The following is a 23,493-nucleotide window of genomic DNA, read 5'->3' as shown; positions in this document are numbered from 1 at the left end:
GGAGCGCTTGCAGAATACATGTGCACGCACTACCCAGCGTGCGCACATGTACACCCGATTTTATAACTTGCGCGCGCAGGTGCGTGCAAGTTATAAAATCAGGGGTCGGCACGTGCAAGGGGGTGCACCTTGTGCGCACCGAACCGTGCTGCCTTCCCCTGTTCCCTCCCAGGCCGCTCCGAAATCCTGTGTGCGCAAGTTATAAAATCAGGTGTACATGTGTGCGCCGGGTAGCGCGTGCACATGTACGCCACGAACGTTCCTTTTAAAATGTACCCCTATTTGCTCAGTTTACTAGTTAAAAATGTTTTTATATATTCAATAACTGTACAATAACATACATACATTCCAAAATAATTGAAAATTGTTCCTCTCACCATGGGAACAAGGTTAGAGTGGGTCTAGTAAAGAACTCATGTGGATTTCATTTTGAAATCTGTGTATTCTTTACCCCATACTTTGTACCTGCAAATCGGAGCGGCCTGGAAGGGAAGTTCCCTTCCCCCTAACCTGACCTTCCCACCCCTTCCCCTAACGTTTCCTCTCCCTAGCCCTACTCTAAACCCCCCCCCCTCCCCTCCAAAACATTTTTATTTTACCTTTTGCAACTGCCTCTGGGCAGGCACAAGTTGCGCATGATGGCACACAATCCTCCGACACAGCAGCAATTTCCGCTCTGTCGGAGGCCTCTGGCCCCACCCCCAGACCGCCCCTTTTGTAAAGCCCCAGGACTTACATGCGTCCCGGGGCTTTACATGCGTCGCCGGGGCTTTTTAAATTAGACCCGGCGCGCATAACCCTTTTAAAATCTGGTCCCTAGGACCTAAAATTATGAGAAACTACAAATATTTAAATGAAGGTCACATTCTTACAGATTGATGTTTGATACAGAAGAAAGTAACCTTAAACATGTTCATGTTGCATATCTAAATAATTGTTTATATCTCAACAGAAGAAGAATTACGACAGAGTCATGAAAGCACTAGATAGTATTACATCTATTAGAGAAATGACGCAGGTCTGTATAAAACTTAATGTCTGAATATGTTGTTTGTATTATTTTTGTAGAGCAATAGCACTTCTTGATCAGTCAAGATTCTTATATAATGTATAATTTTTAAGCATGATCTTCCATGATCTAATGATTTCCCAATGCTCTAGCCTTTCTTAGTCCCTCTGTTTTACTTACCGGGTATCTCTAAGAAAGTGATGGGAATTATAATGCTAAATTAATTGGACAGATGGGCAGACTAGATGGGCCATATGGTCTTTTTCTGTCATCATGTTTCTATGTAATAGTTGCATTCTATTTTACTTGTCACTGCCTTTTTTCCTGATTTTGGCCTTTGTTCTTGCTGTAAATGAAGACATGATACAATTGAAAGCTTTTATTTGACTTAGTATTCTGTTTATTTTATATACTCTTTTTATCCATTAAAAAAAATAAGGGGCTTTAAGAGGAAAATTATTATGAAATAACAGAAAATATTAAACAAATTCTTCAATTCAGTATGCCTAGAGGAGGACCATTGTTGGTTGACAAGTGTGTGGATGGCAATGAGATAGATACAACTCCATTTACAGAAGAGAGTGTTTGGTTGTATTTAGCAAAACTGAAATTGGAAAAGGCCATGGGGCCAGAAGAGATACATCCCAGGATACTACAGGAGGTCAGAGAGGTGCTAGCAGTTCCGCTGAAAGACTTATTCAATAGATCTATGGACCTTCACAAAAGTAGGACCAGAGAAAAGGCTGGAAACTACAGGCCAATTAGTCTTACCTCAGTTTTGGAAAAGTTAACAGATACATTGCTAAAGGAAAAGACAGTGAGCTATCTACAATCCAGTGGATTGCAAAATCCGAGGCAACATGACTTTACTAGAGGAAGGTCATATGAAATGAATCTGACTTTTTTGATTGGGTGACTAGAGAATTAGACCAAGAATGAGGACATACTATGATTTATCTGGATTTCATCTTTTGACCCTGTCCCGCATAGAAGGCTTATGAACAAAATGAAAAGCCTGGGAATGGGTCCCATGGTGGTAGAACGAATTATAAATTGGTTTGACAGATGATAACAAGTAGTGGTAAATGGCGCCAAGAATTTGTTCCAGGGCTGGTTCTGTTCATATTTTTGTGATTGACCTAGCAGAAAGATTAGAAGGAAAAGTTTGTCTGAATCTTCTGTTCCCGGTGCAGATAAGGCTGTCTTAAAATTTGAATTAATATATAGTAGAGAATCTGTGCATAATAGATATCAGTGTTTCTTAATATTCCTCTACTAGTGATTTGATTTACTAGCCTCTGAGCGCTGTGTAATAGGAAAGTCTCTCAATTTCCCTTCTTTCAAGTGCTCTTACTCTTAATTTCTGTGGTGCTCTTTCTGGGGAAAAAGTCTCTCAATTTCCCTTCTTTCAAGTGCTCTTACTCTTAATTTCTGTGGTGCTCTTTCTGGGGAAAAAAGTCTCTCAATCTCCCTTCTTTCAAGTGCTCTTACTCTTAATTTCTGTGGTGCTCTTTCTGGGGAAAAAGTCTCTCAATTTCCCTTCTTTCAAGTGCTCTTACTCTTAATTTCTGTGGTGCTCTTTCTGGGGAAAAAAGTCTCTCAATCTCCCTTCTTTCAAGTGCTCTTACTCTTAATTTTGGTGGTGCTCTTTCTGGGGGAAAAAAAACAAACCACAAAAACAAAAAAAAACCCCCAAAACCCTGCTGGTTTACTTTCACTTTTCCTTCTGATCATTGCTCTGTGCTCCATTAATATCTGAGTTCTCTGTGAAGTAGAACTGCTCAGTTTATACCTTTCTCTAGGTCTGTTATTATATAATAATTATAATTGGTTCCTTGCAAACTGTTTGTTTTTTAAGATCCAGTATAACTGCATTTCTATTTTGTATAGCTGTTCTTTAATAATCTGCTTAATATTGGCACAGAAGTGCTGAGGGATCTTTAATAGCTTAAGGACGAATAAAGTTCCAGAAAGTGTCCTGCTCTACTCAGCTTGTCCCAGGTTCAACTGTTTGTTTCCCTCCCACCCTACCCCTCTACCCACCCACCCCTGGCCTTAGATTCTAATATAGACTGACTAAATTAGCATTAGCAACAAGATAAATTAGTAAATTGTTACCATCTAAGAATCACCAACCCAAAACTTTACCAATATGAGAACTATCCGTTGCAACTGTTGTGGAGCCTTTATTCTGAGGGAAAGCATCTGGAAACTTAGAACTTGCCCAATCTGTGCACAACTCTCTTCTATGAAAAAGGAGCTGACTGAGGTTAAAGCTCAATTAGCTTTAATTACAAGAAATACACCCACATTGCATTACTCAGGAAATAATTCCCCAATACCAAAGAATAACCAGGAGTCAAGAAAAAGAAATACAGTAGGCTCAGGTAGAATTACACATGTGTCCCATAGTCACCCATTCGTGACAGATTTGCAGCCAACAAGTATAACCCCCCCACTCAAGCAGGTCATTAAGTAAATCATTAAAAACCAGGATTACAGTGGGCTCTGGTAGAATTGGACCAGTTACTAGGAGACGCACACAGTATCAAATGCAACAAGAACAAAAAGCCTTCCCTATATTAATAACTGAAGTCCTAGAGAAAAACATTGAAGTGTTACCAGAAAAGAGAGAACACCAATGCATGCAGAATTTCAAGATACATAACCAAAAGAAAAAGCTAATTGAGATCGATAACTCTGTCATCAGTGGCACAACTGCAAAAGGAAAGAGTGAAGTGAATAACAAATCTCAACTAAAGTCTCATAAGGAGTACAGGAAAAGCAATAATCTTAAAGAGAGTACCTGGAAAGCTATGACCACAAATGCTCATAGTTTGGGAAATAAAATACCAGATCTGCAGGCCCTAATGACAGAGGCAGAAGTGGACATTGTTGCTATCACAGAGACATGGTTCACAGAATCTCATGATTGGGATACGGCAATACCAGGCTATAACTTGTTAAGGAAGGACAGAGTGGATAGAAAAGGGGGAGGTGTGGCTCTTTATGTCAGAAACAATATCCAAGCATCTGAGCTGCAAGGAAGTTGGGGCAAGGAAGAAGCACTATGGGTCGACCTAAAAAAAAGATGACGGAGCATCCATTTATATTGGAGTGGTTTACAGGCCCCCGAACCAAAAGGAAGAGCTGGACAGAGACCTGGTTGAAGACATCCATAAGATAGGTAAGAAGGGAGAAGTGGTGATCGTTGGTGACTTTAATATGCCAGATGTAGACTGGAAAATCCCATCTGCAGAATCTAAAAATAGTAGAGCAATAGTGGATGCCATGCAAGTAACTTTGTTCAAACAAATGGTATTAGAACCCACGAGAGAAGGAAATATACTCGACTTAGTGCTCACTAATGGAGATAATGTCTCTGATGTCCAGGTGGGCGCCCACCTCAGCACCAGTGATCATCAAACGGTATGGTTTAATATCACTAAAAGAATATGGAAAAGAAGTATAAAGACCAGAGTTTTACAGTTCAAAAACACGGACTTTGACGAAATGGGGAAGTACCTAGAGGAAGAACTAAATGGATGGGAGAATGAGAGAGATGTGGATCAGCAGTGGATCAATCTAAAAGGAGCAATCACCAAGGCAACTACTCTTTATGTTAGAAATGTAAAGAAAAGCAAAAGAAAAATGAAACCTATCTGGTTCTCAAACGAGGTGGCTGACAAAATTAAAGCTAAAAGAACAGCATTCAAGAAATATAAAAGATCCCAAAGGGAGGAGCACAAAGAAGAATATTTGATTCAACTGAGGGAGACGAAGAAATTAATCAAGTTGGCAAAAAGTCAAGCGGAAGAGAGGATTGCCAAGGAGATAAAAAATGGTGACAAAACATTTTTCAGATACATCAGCGAAAAGTCCATAATGGTATAGTGAAATTGAAAGGTGGAAATGATCAATGTGTGGAGAGAGACGAAGAAATGGCAGAAATATTAAATGAATACTTCAGCTCTGTGTTCACTAAAGAAGACCCTGGAGAAGGACCATTTCTACACAAGAAGCTGGAGGGTAGTGGAATAGATGAAAATCATTTTACAGTAGAAAATGTATGGGAAGAGCTAAAGAATCTGAAAGTGGACAAAGCCATGGGGCCTGATGGGATTCATCCAAGGATTCTGAGGGAGCTCAGAGATGTGCTGGCGGGTCCGCTGTGTGACCTGTTCAATAGATCCCTAGAAACGGGAGTGGTGCCGAGTGATTGGAGAAGAGCGGTGGTGGTCCCGCTTCACAAGAGTGGGAACAGAGAAGAGGCTGGTAACTACAGACCGGTTAGCCTCACTTCGGTGGTGGGAAAAGTAATGGAGTCACTGTTGAATGAGAGAATAGTGAACTATCTACAGTCCGGAGAATTGATGGACCAGAGGCAGCATGGATTCACCAGGGGAAGATCCTGTCAGACAAACCTGATTGACTTTTTCGACTGGGTAACCAAGGAATTGGATCAAGGAAGAGCGCTAGATGTCATCTACTTGGATTTCAGCAAAGCTTTTGATACGGTTCCGCACAGGAGACTGGTGAATAAAACAAAAAGCTTGGGAGTGAGTGCCGAAGTGGTGACCTGGATTGCAAACTGGTTGACGGACAGAAGACAATGCGTGATGGTAAATGGAACTTTCTCTGAAGAGAGAGCGGTTTTAAGTGGTGTACCGCAAGGATCGGTGTTGGGACCGGTCCTGTTCAATATCTTTGTGAGCGACATTGCGGACGGGATAGAAGGTAAGGTTTGTCTTTTTGCGGACGACACTAAGATCTGCAACAGAGTGGACACGCCGGAAGGAGTGGAGAGAATGAGACGGGATTTAAGGAAGCTGGAAGAGTGGTCGAAGATATGGCAGCTGAAATTCAATGCCAAGAAGTGCAAAGTCATGCATTTGGGGAGTGGAAATCCGAATGAACTGTATTCGATGGGGGGGGAAAGGCTGATGTGCACGGAGCAGGAGAGAGACCTTGGGGTGATAGTGTCTAATGATATGAAGTCGGCGAAACAATGCGACAAGGCGATTGTAAAAGCCAGAAGAATGCTGGGATGCATAGAGAGAGGAATATCGAGTAAGAAAAGGGAAGTGATAATCCCCTTGTACAGGTCCTTGGTGAGGCCTCACCTGGAGTACTGTGTTCAATTCTGGAGACCGTATCTACAAAGAGACAAGGACAAGTTGGAAGCGGTACAGAGAAGGGCGACCAGGAAGGTGGAGGGTCTTCTTCGGTTGACATACGAGGAGAGATTGAAGAATCTAAATATGTACACCCTGGAGGAAAGGAGGAGCAGGGGTGATATGATTCAAACTTTCAGATACTTGAAAAACTTTAACGATCCAAAGACAACGACAAACCTTTTCCAACAGAAAAAAATCAGCAGAACCAGAGGTCACGAGCTGAGGCTCCAAGGAGGAAGACTAAGAACCAATGTCAGGAAGAATTTCTTCACGGAGAGAGTGGTGGATGCCTGGAATGCCCTTCCGGAGGAAGTGGTGAAGTCCAAAACTGTGAAGCACTTCAAAGGGGCATGGGATAAACATTGTGGATCCATCAGGTCCAGAGGACACGTATAAAAGAGTAGGTAGCAAAACACTGCACGGAGCGGCAGTAGCCACAGAGGCATTCATGGAGCCGGATGCCAGTGGCCAGTGGTAGGTGTTCCACCTTCACGGAGCGGAAGGATGGAGGGCTGTCATCTCCCAATTAAATAAAAAAAAAAACAAAAAACAAAACAGGGATGGGATCCATCAGGTCTAGAGGACGCATATAAAGAGCAGGTAGTAAAATACTGCACGGAGCGGCAGTAGCCACAGAGGCATTCACGGAGCGGGATGCCAGTGGCCAGTGGTAGGTGTCCATATAAAGAGCAGGTAGTAAAATACTGCACAGAGCGGCAGTAGCCACAGAGGCATTCACGGAGCGGGATACCAGTGGCCAGTGGTAGGTGTCCACCTTCACGGAGCGGAAGGATGGAGGGCTGTCATCTCCCAATTAAATAAATAATAAAAAAAAACCAGGGATGAGATCCATCAGTTCTAGAGGACGCATATAAAGAGCAGGTAGTAAAACACTGCATGGAGCGGCAGTAGCCACAGAGGCATTAACGGAGCGGGATGCCAGTGGCCGGTGGTAGGTGTCCACCTTCACAGAGTAGAAGGATGAAGGGCATCCATCTCCCAATTAAAAAAAAAAAAAGAAAAAAAGAAAAAAACAGGGATGGGTTCATGGGCTATAGGTATTACCAATTATTAGGCTTTTCAATATTTGATGATAGTTAATGTGACTTTCAAGGCATGCTTCACTTTCGGTGCATGTCCGGCATGACTCCCTGCTTCAATGACAGGGGAAAAGAAAAACTGATACTTCACACATTTCCAGCATTGCCCTCTGCTTCATGGCAGAGAGCTATGCTGCCGCTTACCCAACTAATCAAACTTAATATTTCACTTGGAAGCAGCTCCATCACTGCTCTCTACATTAATAGTGGGGGTGAAAAGGGAATTAGAACATAAGGTTACTAAGAGCCAAGAGAAACAGTTAAGTATGAGAAAAAATAAGTGTAAGGCTTGCTGGGCAGACTGGATGGACCGGTTGGTCTTCTTCTGCCGTCATTTCTATGTTTCTATGTAAGATCTGTACCAGAATTGCCATGTCTGAAGAAGTAGACAGAATGAAAAGTGATCTAAAAAACTTAGAGGAGTGGTTAGAGATTTGACAGCTGGGAGTCAGTGCCAAGTAGTGCAGAGTCATGCATTCAGGGTGTAGTAATCCAAAGAAGCTTTATCGTTGGGTGATAATGTATGATGATCTGAAGTTGGCAAAACAATTTGACAAGGTAGTGGTTAAGGCTAGAGGGATGCTGGGCTGCATAGAGAGAGGCATAACCAGCAGGAAAAAGACATGGCAATGCCTCTGTTCAAGTCCCTGCTGAGGCTTCCCCTGAAATACTGTGTTCATCTGGAGACCATATCTCAAAAAGGACAGAGTCAGGATGGAAGTGGTCCAGGAAAAACTGACCAAAATGTTGTGCTGTCTGCACCAAAAGATTTATGACAAAACTGAAGGACCTAAATATGTATACCCTGGAAGAGAGGAGGGACAGGGGAAATAGGACACACATTTTTAATACTTGAAGGGTATTAATGATGCACAAGAATCAAATATTTTCCATTGGAAGAAAGCTGTAGAACTAGGTGACAAAATATGAAGCTCCAAGGGAGTAGTATCAGGAACAATGTTGTGAAATATTTCTTCATGGAAAGGGTGGTGGATGCATAGAATGTCCCTCTTATAAGAGTTAGAGAAGACAAGAATGGTCATGGAATTCAAAAGGGTGTGGGATAAACACAGGAGAGCCATAATGGCTAAAGGATGGAAATGAAAAAAAGGGATAAACTGTATTAACTGGGGTAACCTGCATGGAACAGCAATTACTACCCTTAACAGAAGGCATGGTGGATAACTTGCATTAAGTGGCAGTTACTACCTTTAAAAAAAAGAGAAAGAAAAAAAAAAGCTTGTTGGGCAGACTGTGTGGACCATTGGGACTTTTTCTGCTGTCATTTATTATGTTACTATATATGTTAGGAATGTGTTAATTACATAATTATTGGAACATAAGTTGCAAAATAGTTACAGTTAGTAATTGTATAATGAATTAGAACAGCCACTGAACTTGTGAGCTTGTCAAAGGGATAATATCCTTTATAAGTCATTTTAATTTATAAATTATAATTGCCAATAATAACATTGACCTGTTATTTCCTCTCCTCAACAAAAACAGACATACATATCAACTGCCAAAAATAGCTTGCTGGTCCATCCAATCCACAGATTGCTTGATTTATATTTCTCAAGTGCTATAACTGAAAAGCAAAATTTAATTTAAATATTAAAATCACAATATAAACCCAAATTATTATTTTAAAATGTTACTTTTAATTGATACAATTTATTGAATGGTAAGTAAAATGTAGGAAATGAAGTAAAACTGTGTGGGGTTTCTGAATAATTTCATTCCTAGTGTGTGTAGTTAAAATTACTACTACTTTTTACTGTTTGATTTGTTTGATGAGCTTGTGAGCCTTAATCCTCTTTGCTTACAGTATGTCACATATCACTATAATTCATGATTTCAGACAGATTTCTTTACCTGATGCTCTTTGGATGCTATACACCTTGGACTATTGAAAGGGATTGCGAAGTTGATTATTAACATGAAAGAGCCATATGTATTTTTCTCTTTGAACAAATACAGGGGCCGAAGTAATAAACCACATTGACTTTAGGGCAGCTTTTTACTCCCGCTTTGTCATTTTTTTTTCCAGCCCTAACATAATCCCGGTATGTAACAATTTTAAAACATACTGGGATTATGTAAGGAACTGGGGACCTTTTCGGGAAGGGGAAGTGTTTTCCAAAGGGATGGGCTCCACATTAACCAGGGTGGAACAAGGCTGCTGGCTCCAACCTTTAAAAAGGAGATAGAGCGGCTTTTAAACTAGAACAAAAGGGAAAGCTGACAGTTGCTCAGCAGCGCAAGGTTCAGAGGACGGTATCTTCAAAGAATACTAATGATGCATTAGAATTAGGGCATCCCGACAGTGAGGTTCCCATAATAAGAAATGTAGTCCAAGTGCCTGTAGTTAAAAACTCACCTGAGCTAAAAGATTCCAATTTATCCCTGTTAATTAAAAAGCAGAATGAAAATACAAACAAAAACACACTTTGAAATGCTTGTATGCTAATGCCAGAAGTCTAAAAAGTAAGATGTGAGAATTAGAATGTATAGCAGTGAATGATGACAGACTTAATTGGCATCTCAGAGACAAGGTGGGAGGAGGATAACCAATGGGACAGTGCCATACAGGGGTACAAATTATATCGCAATGACAGAGAGGAGCATACGGGAGGTGGTGTGGCACTTTATGTCTGGGATGGCATAGAGTCCAACAGGATAAAGATCCTGCATGAGACTAAATGCACAATCAAATCTTTATTGGTAGAAATCCCTTGTGTGTTGGGGAAGAGTATAGTGATAGGAGTATACCTTCTCATCAATCAGTTCACTAATTTATTTATTTATTTATTTATTTGAATTTCTTATATACCGGCATTCGCGATGGGAGTCGCATCATGCCAGTTTACAAATAACAGGGTGTGATAAAAGGATAAATACTTTAAAAAACTTAGAACATTAACATGTGATAGAAGAATAAAGTAGCAGTTACAATAAAACAGGGATAAAATGTAAACTTGGAATGTAGAGAAGGCGAGAGAAAGATTAACAATGAGATAAAAGATAATAACCAAGGTAAATAAAAACCTAAGAAACTAATGAATTATCTCATCTCGATCTTTCCAATGCATCTACAGCCACCACCTCATGGTGCAACATCACCAAAAAGATCGCAGACATAACCTGCCCTTCCATCACAAAAGTAGTACAACCTTCGCCAGACAACAGGAAACCCTGGTTCACCCCAGATCTGAAGCTGCTTAAACAAGAGCTAAGAAATAAAGAACACACATGGAGGAAAAACCCATCCCACACAACATTAGCTAATTATAAAACCTCCCTCAATGCTTACAGGATCAACATTCTAAGATCAAAGAGAGATTTTTTCTCAAAAAAAATACACCATTTCAGCTTTGATTCGAAAGCACTATTCTCCTACGTTTCAGCCCTCACTAAACCATCGCCTCCTACCATCCCTGATGATCAAGCACTCAACAAAGCCTCGGAACTAGCAAATTACTTCAAGGATAAAATTGATAAATTGACTATCTCTCTCTCATCATCTATCTCATCACCCCCACTCCCTCACATTACCCCACCTCAACTAAATACAACGATGGAAACTTTCGAGACCACATCAGCACTTGAGATAGAAAACATACTCAAAAAAATGAAACCGTCCTCTCATCCCTTAGACACAATTCCTACTAACCTACTCATCGCAATAAGTAACTCCATATCAAAACCAATTGCAGACATCATTAATTGCTCTCTTTCCCAGGGTCTAGTTCCCGACCAACTTAAACTAGCTATTCTTAAACCTCTACTTAAAAAACCGAACCTCCCTACCACTGATCCAGCTAATTTCCGCCCAATAGCCAATCTGCCATTGATCGCCAAACTCATGGAAAAGATAGTCAATAAACAACTATCTGAGTATCTGGAAGAAAATAACATTCTTGTATCATCCCAGTACGGCTTTCGGAAATCGTTAAGTACGGAATCTCTCCTTATTTCTCTTACCGATGCTATTCTAGCTAATATGGACAAAAAACAACCACATCTTTTGATTCTATTAGATCTCTCTGCGGCCTTTGACACTGTCAACCATTCATCTCTATTAAAATGTCTGGCAGATATAGGCATTAAAGGAACAGTCTTCAGTTGGTTCAAGTCCTTCCTAGCAAATAGACAATTCAAGGTAAAGATTAACAACAAAGAATCACAATCGATCCCTTCCAACCAGGGAGTCCCTCAGGGTTCCTCCCTTTCCCCTACCCTCTTCAACATTTACCTCCTACCTCTATGTCGTCTACTTACTAAACTAAATCTAACTCACTATCTCTATGCGGATGACATCCAGATACTCATCCCAATCACAGAATCCTTACAAAAAACCTTGAATCACTGGAACAATTGTCTGCAACAGATCAACCAGCTTCTCTCTAGCCTTTGCCTCATTCTTAACAACAACAAAACTGAGATTCTAATCATCAATCAAGACATCAACTACAAACTCCTAAACCCAGCTGACCTACTTAGTTCATCCATTCCCATATTAAATCACTCACCACATGTTCGAGATCTTGGTGTCATGCTAGACAATCAGCTCAATCTTAAAAAATTTATAAGCACTACCACCAAAGACTGTTTCTATAAGTTACAAGTCTTGAGAAAGTTGAAACCTCTTCTTTATTTCAATGATTTTCGGATAGTTCTACAAGCAATTATTCTATCAAAAATCGACTATTGCAATTCGCTTCTTCTTGGCCTTCCTACTTCATCAATCAAACCCCTCCAAATGGTACAAAATTCTGCAGCCAGAATCCTTACCAATACGAATAAAAAAGATCACATCACCCCCATTCTCAAACTCCTCCACTGGCTGCCAATAAAGCAAAGGATCCTATATAAAGTATACACTGTAATTCATAAATCCATTCACAATATCTCCCCTCTTCAACTAAGTACCCAACTACGTCTTCATTTTTCTTCTAGACCCATCAGAGGAGCATATAAAGGCACACTCGATGTACCCTCAACAAAATCTTCACAATATAAACGTGCCATATCTACAGCAGGCCCCATTCAATGGAATGCCCTCCCACCAGATATTCGGCTAGAACTTTGCCACTCTTCATTCAAAAAAAAACTTAAAACATGGCTTTTTAGCCAAGCTTTTTCTGAACCATGAACATTTTTTCCCTCCAGCTAGCAAGAGCGTCTCTTCATCACAAACTCCATGCTCTTTACTACTACCTGACTCGTTATCTAATTGCAGGACATATGAGATTCTCTCAATTATACTTTTATGATTTTTATTTTTATGTTTAATAAGACCTATTAACTAAGTTTTTTTTGTTTTTTTTTTTTTAGGTTTCTCTTCTCTTTTCTTTTAGTCATTAATGTTACAACATTATTGTTAAGTTTTGAACTAATGTACCCTATTCCAAGTTTCATAACCTTGTTCTATGTAATGCCTTTATTGGTGATTTTCATGTTCTGTTTCAATGTAAACCGATGTGATCTGTATTTCATACAGGAACACCGGTATATAAAAACCAAAAAATAAATAAATAATACTACCTGGCCAAGATGGTGAGACGGACAGTGAAATGCTAAGAGAAATTATGGAAGCTAATCAAATTGGTAGTGCAGTAATAATGGGAGCTTTCAATTACCATAAATTGGTGACGTGGTATCATACACTTTTAGTTTACTAATGCTATAATAATTTTTACTCAATGTAGGAATGTCTATATTAAATTAGGGCAAAAGATCAAGAGCAGGAACTTAATTAGTCCAAATCTTCGTTATTGTAAAAAGATCAATATTTTATTGTACTTCAAAGCGGCTACTCCACAAGCTCCAATAGCAAATTCAGGTTTTCCATCCGGTCCCCCGACATGGACCGTGTTTTGCCGAGAGCTGCGACCTGAGTGAAACAAGCTGGACCTGAGTGACGTGTTTGGAATAACACACTGTGCTCAGTCCCTCCCGACGCAGCTCTCGGCGAAACACGGTCCGTGTCGGGGGACCGGATGGAAAACCTGTATGTGCTATTGGAGCTTGTGGAGTAGCCGCTTTGAAGTACAATAAAATATTGATCTTTTTACAATAACGAAGATTTGGACTAATTAAGTTCCTGCTCTCGATCTTTTGTTTTGTGTGTCAATCACTTTTTGATGAGCAGACGTTCTCCTCCTTTGTTTATATTAAATTAGGGATCATCATACCACCCACTGTGCATTCAAGTTAATACTTGTATTTGTGCACTTTAATGGGTCTTCTTTAATCATTGGTCCAAACAGTTCAGGATTTATACTTTGTTTTTTGTTTTTTTAAATTTTTACTTAAAATATAGAAGATATAACTTCCCTTGTGTTGGTGTCAGAGTCAGAGGTCCAACGCGCGCGTTTCGCGGTCTGCTGCTTCTGTAAATTCAGCTGACTCTCTTAGTCCGGCTCTCCCAGCATGACTCAAGAACAGGATTTGAACCGGCTTTCTCCGGTGTTCTTCATGTCTTCATGTCGCTGGTAGCTGCTAAAGGCTACTGAACGGATTAAAGGTCCCTCACAATATTCGGACCCTGCACCATTTCTCTGTCTCAGCATTTGGCTCTGAAGCAGCGGACCGCGAAACACGCGTGTCGGACCTCTGACTCCGACACCAACACAAGGGAAGTTATATCTTCTATATTTTAAGTAAAAATTAAAAAAAAAAAAACGAAGTATAAATCCTGAACTGTTTGGACCGATGATTAAAGAAGACCCATTAAAGTGCACAAATACAAGTATAAACTTGAATGCACAGTGGGTGGTATGATGGTCCTTAATTTAATATAGACATTCCTGCATTGAGTAAAAATTATTATAGCATTAGTAAACTAAAAGTGTATCATACCACGTCACCAATTTATGTTTATACAAATTGTGGGCTCACATACAAAGAGATATCTTATATATTTAGATTTCAATTACCCAAATATTGACTAGGTAAATGTAACATCAGGGTATGCTAGAGAGATAAAGTTTCTGGATGGAATGAATGATAGTTTTATGGAGCAATTGGTTCAGGAACTGATGAGAGAGGGAGCAATTTTAGATCTAATTCTCAGTGGAGCGCAGGATTTGGTGAGAGAGGTGGACTTAGTGGACCTAGGGAGGTCAGGGTAACGGTGCAAGGGCCAACTGGAGCTTCGCCCTGGAAGCCCGCGGTCCCCCAGGGGGAGGAGCCTGTAGGGACCCGGGCCGCTGGGACTTAGGTGGGCCCTTGGAGGCGGTGGTCTTGAAGGAGTCCTAGGTCAAGTGCCAAAGGGTCAACGCTCACCAGACCGAAGTCATGTACCAGAGAATCACCGCTTGCCAATCCGGAGTCAGGAACCAGAGAATCACCGTAAGCCAATCCGAGTCAGGAACCAGAGAATCACCGTAAGCCAATCTGAAGTCAGGAACCAGGAACGTCAAGACGGAACAGGTACGAGATCCAAAGCTTGAAGACTCACAGAAGCAAGCAGACTAGACAGCGCTAGGGGTCGTTGCCAAGTCGAGGAATGAGCAGAGGAAGTCTCCCTTTATACTTCCTCTGCTCCAGCTCATAGGGAACAGCTGAGCCTGGTTAAAGGGATCATGTCCCTTTAAGGCTAATGAGGAGGCGTGGCCTCATGCCTAACGATGACGACGGCCATCTTTGATTTTGTCCCGCGGAGGAGAGACGCCGCTGGACGCCGCGAGGGGGGAGCAGGACGGCTCCCCCTGCAATGGGCAGCTCGGGAGGCCGTGTGGGGGCGACGGCCAGGATCGGGGCTCCCGCGGCGCGGCTAAGGTAGGGGGCCACAGGTGGAAGGAAGGCAAAACGATTACCGACATGGTTAAAAGGTGAGGTGAAAGAGGCTATTTTAGCCAAAAGGTCTTCATTAAAAAATTGGAAGAAAGATCTAACAGAAGAAAATTGGATAAGCATAAGCGTTGGAAAGTTAAATGTAATACATTGATAAGACAGGCTAAGAGAGAATTTGAAAAGAAGTTGGCAGTAGAGGCAAAAACTCACAGTAAAAACATTTTTAAATATATCCGAAACAGAAAGCCTGCAAGGGAGTCAGTTGGACCGTTAGATGATCGAGGGGTTAAAGGGGCACTTAGAGAAGATAATGCCATTGTGGAAAGTTTAAACAATTTTTTTGCTTTGGTGTTTACTGAAGAGGCTGTTCGGGAGATTTTCATGGGTAATTATTCAAATGGACTGAACCAAATCATGGTGAAACTAGAAGATATGGTAGCCCTAATTGACAAACTGAAGAATAGTAAATCACCTGGACCGAATGGTATGCACCCAGGGTTCTGAAGGAACTAAAAAATGAAATTTCAGATCTATTAGTAAAAATGTGTAACCTATGATTAAAATCATCCATTGTACCTGAAGACTGGAGGGTGGCTAATGTAACCCCAATTGTTAAAATGGGCTCCAGGGGCGATTTGGAAAACTACAGACCAGTTAGCCTGACTTAAGTGCCAGGAAAAATAGTGGAAAGTGTTCTAAATATCAAAATCACAGAACATATGGAAAGACATGGTTTAATGGAACAAAACATGGCTTTACCCAAGGCAAGTCTTGTTTCTCAAACCTGCTTTTTTGAAGAGGTTAATAAACATGGAGAAAAAGGTGAAACGGTAGATGTAGTGTATTTGGATTTTCAGAAAGCATTTGACAAAGTTCCTCATGAGAGGCTTCTAAGAAAAGTAAAAAGTCATGGGATTGGTGGTGATGTCCTTTCGTGGATTACAAACTGGTTAAAAGACAGGAAACAGAAAGTAGGATTAAATGGACAATTTTCTCAATGGAGTGGGGTGGGCAGTGGAGTGTCTCAGAGATCTGTACTGGGACCGGTGCTTTTCAATGTATTTATAAATGATCTGGAAAGGGATACGACGAGTGAGGTAATCAGATTTGCAGATGATACAAAATTATTCAGAGTAGTTAAATCACAAGCAGATTGTGATAAATTGCAGGAGGACCTTGTGAGACTGGAAATGGCAGATGAAATTTAATGTCGATAAGTGCAAGGTGATGCATATAGGGAAAAATAACCCATGCTGTAGTTACACAATGTTAGGTTCCACATTAGGAGCTACCACCCAGGAGAGATCTAGGCGTCAAAGTGGATAATAATATATTGAAATTGTCAACTCAGTGTGCTGCTGCGGTCAAAAAAGCAAATAGAATATTAGGAATTATTCGGAAGGGAAAGGTGAATAAAACGGAAAGGGGCAGATTTTTAAAATTACGCACGGGGGGGGGTACATTTGTGCGCACTACCCGGCGCACACAAATGTACACCCGATTTTATAACATGTGCGCTCTGCCACGTGCATGTTATAAAATCTGGGGTCGGCGCGCGCAAGGGGGTGCATACATGTGTACCTTGCGCTCGCCGAGCCCTAGGGGAGGCCCGATGGCTTTCCCCATTCCCTCCAAGGCCGCTCCGAAATCGGAGCGGCCTTGGAGGGAACTTGGAGGGCCGCTCCGAAATCGGCCGCTCCGAAATCGGAGCGGCCTTGGAGGAAACTTTTTTTTGTTTTCCCCCACCTTTCCCTCCCTTCCCCTATCTAACCCTCCCCCCAGCCCTATCTGAATCCCCCCCACACATTATTTTGTTCAGTTACGCCTGCCTCTGGCATAACTTGCTCGCGCCGGCTGTCTGCCACGCCCCCAGACCACCCCAAGACTGCCCCCAGACCGCCACCACGCCCCCGGCCATCCCCCCGGACTGCGGCCCTGCCCACGGCCCGCCCATTTTTGCAAGCCCCGGAGCTTGCACGCGCCGCCGAGCCTATGCAAAATAGGCTCGGTGCGCGCAGGGGGGGGGAGGTTTAAGAGTTACGCGCGTAACCCTTTTAAAATCCACCCCAAAATGTCATAATGCCTCTGTATCACTCCATGGTGAGACCGCACCTTGAATACTGTGTACAATTCTGGTCACTACATCTCAAGAAAGATATAGTTGCGAAACAAAATGATAAAGGGGTTGGAACAGCTCCCCTATGAGGAAAGACTAAAGCAGTTAGGGCTGTTAAGTTTGGAGAAGAGACGACTGAGGGGGAATATGATAGAGGTCTTTAAAATCATGAGAGGTCTAGAATGGGTAAATGTGAATCGGTTATTTACTCTTTTGGATAATAGAGGGGCTAGGGAGCACTCCATGAAGTTAGCAAGCAGCACATTTAAAACTAATTGGAGAAAATTATTTTTAACTCAGCACTCAATTAAACTGAATTTGCTGCCAGGGGATGTGTTTAGTGCAGTTTGTATAGCTGGGTTTTAAAAAGGTTTGGATAAGTTATTGGAGGAGAAGTCCATTACCTACTATTAATCAAGTTGAGTTAGAAAATAGCCACTGCTATTACAGGCATCGGTAGCATGGGATATACTTAGTTTTTGGGTACGTGCCAGGTGCTTGTAGCCTGGATTGACTCTTGTTGGAAACAGGATGCTGGGCTTGATGGACCCTTGGTCTGACCCAGTATGGCAATTTCTTATGTTCTTATGTTCTTATTTGGGAGTCTGTTCTGATACAACATTTTCTTTTAAATTTCAAGGAAAAGCAGTTGCAAAAAAAGGCTTTCCATAAACTTCATTTGTTGTCATTTGAAACCTTTGTTGGGTGTAGATGACTTAAAAATTGTCAAGCATGCTCTTGGGATTTCATCACTTGTTTATTGCAATACATTGTACAATGGTAGTAAGTATATGTTGAATAGTGTGGCCAATAATGCTGATCCCTGAGGGACTCCTGTTTGAAGGTTTATTTTATTTGACCTTACGTCCTTTATCTGTACTTGGTAGTATCTGTTATCTAGGTATGATTGGAACCATTTGATTGTTTTGTTACTTAATCCTATTTCTTCTAATCTATTTAGTAATATGTTATGATATACGGTATCAAATGCTGCTGATAGGTCAAGCATCATTAGTATGTACCACTTACCGCTGTCAAAGCCTCTCATGATGTTATCAGTAAGGGCAAGTAGTAGCGTTTCTGTACTGTAATTTTTGCGAAAAACATGCTGTGATGGATATAGGATACTGTTATTCTCTAAGGGGCGGATTTTAAAAGCCCTGTTCGTGTAAATCCGCCCGGATTTACGCGAGCAGGGCCTTGCGCGCCAGTGCGCCTATGTTCCATAGGCCTACCGGCGAGCGCAGAGCCCCGGGACTCGCGTAAGTCCCGGGGTTTTTCGAGGGGGGCATGTCGGGGGCGTGTCGGGGGGCGTGCCAGATCGGCGTGGCATTTTGGGGGCGGGAAGCGGCGTTTCGGGGGCGGGCCCGGGGGCATGGTTTCGGCCCGGGGCGGTCCGGGGGCGTAGCCGCACCCTCCAGAACCGCCCCCAGGTCGCGTCTCGGCACGCTAGCGGCCCGCTGGCACGCGGGGATTTACTTCTCCCTCCGGGAGGTGTAAATCCCCCGACAAAGGTAGGGGGGGTCTAGATAGGGCCGGGGGGGTGGGTTAGATAGAGGAAGGGAGGGGAAGGTGAGGGGAGGGCGAAAGCGAGTTCCCTCCGAGGCCGCTCCGATTTCGGAGCGGCCTTGGAGGGAACGGCGGCAGGCTGCGTGGCTCGGCGCGTGCCGGCTACACGAAATCGGCAGCCTTGCGCGCGCCAATCCAGGATTTTAGCGGATACGCGCGGCTACGCACGTATCTACTAAAATCCAGCGTACTTTTGTTTGCGCCTGATGCTCCATCAAAAGTACGCGAAGGCGCGCTTTTTAAAAATCTACCCCTAAGTGCTCAGCAAGTTGTTTTTGTATGGCTTTTTCTATTAGTTTTGCGACTAGTGGTAAGTTTGATACTAGCCTAGTTCAGAATGTTTGGATCACTGTTTTTTTTCTTTAAAATTGGTTTTACAATTGCCCCTTTTAGTGAGTCTGGCAAGGTGCCTTCTGTTAAGGCTAGATTGATAATCTTTGTTAGTATCGGGGATACTGTATTGGCTACTTTCTTTATGTCCATGGTTGATATAGTGTCTATTGCATGTGGGGCGGGGTTTATTCTTTTTAGCATGGTTTCGACTTCTAGTTCTGTGATTTCATCGAATTCTGTCCATTGATTAACATCCCTTTTTTGCATTATAATGTTTTGTTTGGTTGTGTTAGGAATCTTGTTTTTTAGGTTCATAATTTTTTCATTAAAGAAAGTAGCTATTTCATCACATCTATTTTCTGGTAAGTTTTGGGGGGTATCAGTTTTATCATTGGTGAGACTAGGGGGCACTCCATGAAGTTAGCATGGGGCACTTTTAAAACTAATCAGAGAAAGTTATTTTTTACTCAACGTACAATTAAACTCTGGAATTTGTTGCCAGAGGATGTGGTTAGTGCAGTTAGTATAGCTGTGTTTAAAAAAGGATTGGATAAGTTCTTGGAGGAGAAGTCCATTACCAGCTATTAAGTTCACTTATTTATTTATTTATTTTGAATTTTTATATACCGAAGTTCTTGTAGGAAATACAAATCAATCCGGTTTACATGGAACAGAAAAACACCAAAGGCCTTAAATAAATGCCCAGGCTTTAAATGAAACAGTTAAACAGAACAACTCCATAGAACAATTAAATAGTAAATCTCTCTGGGTTTTACATACAAGCCCAAAGGCTTTAAATAGAACAATTAGAGAATAGCCACTGCCATTAGCAATGGTAACATGGAATAGACTTAATTTTTGGGTACTTGCCTGGTTCTTATGGCCTGGATTGGCCACTGTTGGAAACAGGATGCTGGGCTTGATGGACCCTTGGTCTGACCCAGTATGGCATTTTCTTATGTTCTTATGTAAGTGTCATGAAGGATACAGTAGAAGATCTGAATTCTAGAGGCAGAGTATCACAGCAAAGTTTCCAAAGCCTGTAAATGCCATGCTTCATAGAGTTTTGTGACCTGAAATGCAATAAATCATTATAGAAATAATTCACCATAAGCTGTTCTCGTAAAGAAATACTAGGAGGAGAAGCCTCAATCCAATAGCTCTTCCAGATAAAGGAAGCATTTCTTCACTACCCTTAAACTGTCAGCCTTTGCAGCAAATCTTAAAATGTTATATTTTTATAAATTTTTTGATTATTTTACCTGTCTAGATATTTTGATAGTGTGGGATATACATTTTTTAAGTAAATAAATAAAGGACAGGAGTTTTAGCATGGAAAAATCACAAGGTAAAATAGAAATAAAAAGCCATGCTAGAATTAGTGCATCTCATGAAAGGAAACACACTAAAGGAGAGATACCTTTACAGAATCATTTTACTGTGGGAAATTTAATTCCTGGATTAGAGCAGGAGATACATTTCCTGCAGTAGAGCAGACTGAGTGGTGAACGCCTTCCCTCCCTATCACCCACTCAAGTTAAAAATAATAAACAAATAAATTAATTAAAATAAAAGTTAATAAATAACAAAGTAGATATTAACCCTCCCTATGTAGTTGCAATACTTAAATCACTACAAATAAACATCGGAATGGTTTATTGCCCCCCAGGAATACTTCAAAAAGACTGCTGTCCACTAATCGAAGTCTAAAATATTTCTTTCATCTGAATCTACCCTCATAATAGGTGACTTCACTCTTCATGTTCCTCTGCCTGTGAAATCTTCTTAGAAACATTGGAAGCAAGGCTATGGTCACAATTCGTAACTAAATCAACACATAAAGCAGGACATATTCTAGATCTTATTTTTGCCAATCATAACAATTGTATGTTAAATACCTCTCACCCAATTCTGCCTTGGTCGGACCACCAAATTAGTAAAAGCGGCCATAACCTTCCTGAACCCAACAAAAAAAAAAAAAATACAAATAATAATCCAACATTCTCCTACAGAAAAAAGATAGAGTCAGTTCAACTTGCAGAATCAATAAAAAATAAACTAACTGATTTCAACCATGCTAATGCCTCCGCAGCATTTGACACTTGGTACAAACTGATCAAAGAAATAGCTGATAACCTAAGCCCAATCCAAATAGAAAGCAATACAATCTGATCAATGTACATCTAAACAAAAGAAACCATGGTACACTGAAGAATTAAGATGTGCCAAACAATCATTGAGAAAATCAGAGAAACTCATGGAAATGCCCGACTTCTGAATTATTTGGAAAATACAGATCACTCCTTTCCCAATACCGGGTGTTAATCAATAAAGTGAAAAAAGAATAAAATCTGCACACCTAGACCTAATTAGTAGATGAGCATTTTCAGTAGCAGGCCCAATTCTCTGGAACTCCATCCCCAAAGAAATCCGCTTAATTTCAAACACAAAGGAATTCAAGAAACTTCTCAAAACATACTTTTTTACCTTGGCATACAAAACCAATTAATAGAATTGCACTCACAATTTCTAAAGATAATATCTTAATCAACATGTTTTAATTAATTTTAATGTATTAATATGCAATGTCTTTGTTTTACTATGTATGTTGCATTGTAAACCGCTTTGATGGCCAGTTCTCTACCCATACTGCGGTATATAAAAATTGATAAATAATAATAAATAATAATAATACTATGCTAAGCAGATTCATGGGAAATTTTTAACTCCAAATCACTCTTTGACGTCGTTAAACATCTAATCAAGGTCCCGTCTTCCTTTGTCTCAAGCAACAACTGCCACCCAAAGAATGCCTGCAATGAATACACCATTCATTTGTTAGAAAAAATAAATAGGCTAAAAGTTCAGTTCTCCACATGCTCACCAATGATAGAACATGAAAAAAAAAACCTCGAACCAGCCAAATGATCGCTTTTGACAGAGTATCTAAACTTCAAATCTCCCAAATTATTACTAAAATAAAACCTGCAAATCACCCACATGACCTCATTCCAGCTAGCTTCTTAAAATTAATTTATGGCATCATAACTCCAACAATTACATCCTTAATCAATCAATTACACTCGGAAGGTTTAGCCCCAGATAGGGCGAAACAAGCAGTGATAAAACCTGTACGAAAAAATAGTACCAGCAATATCTGACAATTGGGAGAATTATTGACCAATATCCAACCTGCCATTTCTCTAAAAAATTTTTGAAAAAGCTGTATTATCACAATTAGAAGACTATCTAGATGACCATCACATTCTATATCCAAACCAACTGGGTTCAGAAAAAATCTCTCAACCGAGACTTTAGTAGTATCCTTGATGGATCCCATATTATAGGGATTTAACAATGACAAATCCTACATCCTGGTACTAATTGGTCTAATGGCAGCATTTGACACTGTTGACCATACCCTACTATGCCATCAGCTGAGTAAAATTGGAATTGATGGCATTGTTAGTATGTGGTTCACCTCCTTAGTATCAAAAAGGACATTTGTCATAATAAAAATGATTTACAATCCAAATAAAAATAACCTCCCAGTCTAATCACAGCTGTGGGAGGACTTAGTTCTTTTAAACAATCTCCATTGAGCAACTGTTAGTCTGGCTTTTAAAGAGAAGAGAAGAAAATGATATGCAACACTTCATCTTTCATTATATTTATTATAGATAAAGTTTCATTATATTTATTAGAGATAAAGTTCGACATGGCTGTGGCATAGTTGCTCTATTCATCTACTCTCTCCCATCAGCCTCCGGGGCTCATCCCTAATATCTTTCATTAACAGAGCAAGTAACCAATCAATGCTTTATTCCCTGATGAAAAGCATTCTTACATGATATCATTATTCTTATTGACACATAATTTGTCCAATCACAAACCTAGTTTAGGGTATGCTACAAATCATTTAAACAAGATCAAATATTTAAATGATACCCATTTTCCATACATACTAGATGTTATCAATTGCAAGGTTATGTTATTTTATTATTTTATGTCTGTCTATTTAATTATGAATGTTCTTTGTAACCTGCCCCGAACACTGGAGGGCACGGGCAATAAATACTTTTAAATAAATAAATAGCCTGCTTCATATTTCGACTACAAAATGTTCAAAACAAATTCTAACAAAACATTCACTACATGAGATAACAGCAATTCAGAACAATAACATGCTTGCTAAACTCTACAAAATAGAAATGTTTCTTTTTCTTATAAATCCACTGGGGCAGATTTTCAAAGGGGTACGCGCGTAAGATACACGCGTACCCCCGAAAACCTGCCCCAAGTTCCCCCTGCGCGCACCGAGCCTATGTTGCATAGGCTCAGCGGTGCGAGCAAGCCCTGGGATGCGCGTAAGTCCCGGGGCTTTCCTGT

The 23,493-nt window shown here is 40.8% G+C and overlaps 1 protein-coding gene across 2 annotated transcripts in view; it reads left to right on the top strand.

Annotated features, from left to right (window-relative positions):
* Positions 1-23,493, top strand: part of PARP8 (poly(ADP-ribose) polymerase family member 8) — a 451,712-nt gene that overhangs the window by 283,333 nt on the left and 144,886 nt on the right. For both annotated transcript variants that reach the window (XM_029577668.1, XM_029577676.1), the window contains exon 18: positions 953-1,018. In XM_029577668.1, coding sequence (XP_029433528.1) covers positions 953-1,018 — 66 coding nt within the window. The remainder of the gene's footprint in view (positions 1-952; positions 1,019-23,493) is intronic.

The sequence above is a fragment of the Rhinatrema bivittatum genome, chromosome 1, assembly GCF_901001135.1.
Source record: "Rhinatrema bivittatum chromosome 1, aRhiBiv1.1, whole genome shotgun sequence".
NCBI classification, from domain to species: domain Eukaryota; kingdom Metazoa; phylum Chordata; class Amphibia; order Gymnophiona; family Rhinatrematidae; genus Rhinatrema; species Rhinatrema bivittatum.
Note: the sequence above shows the minus strand (reverse complement) of the source record. Positions and strands in the feature narration are given on the sequence as shown.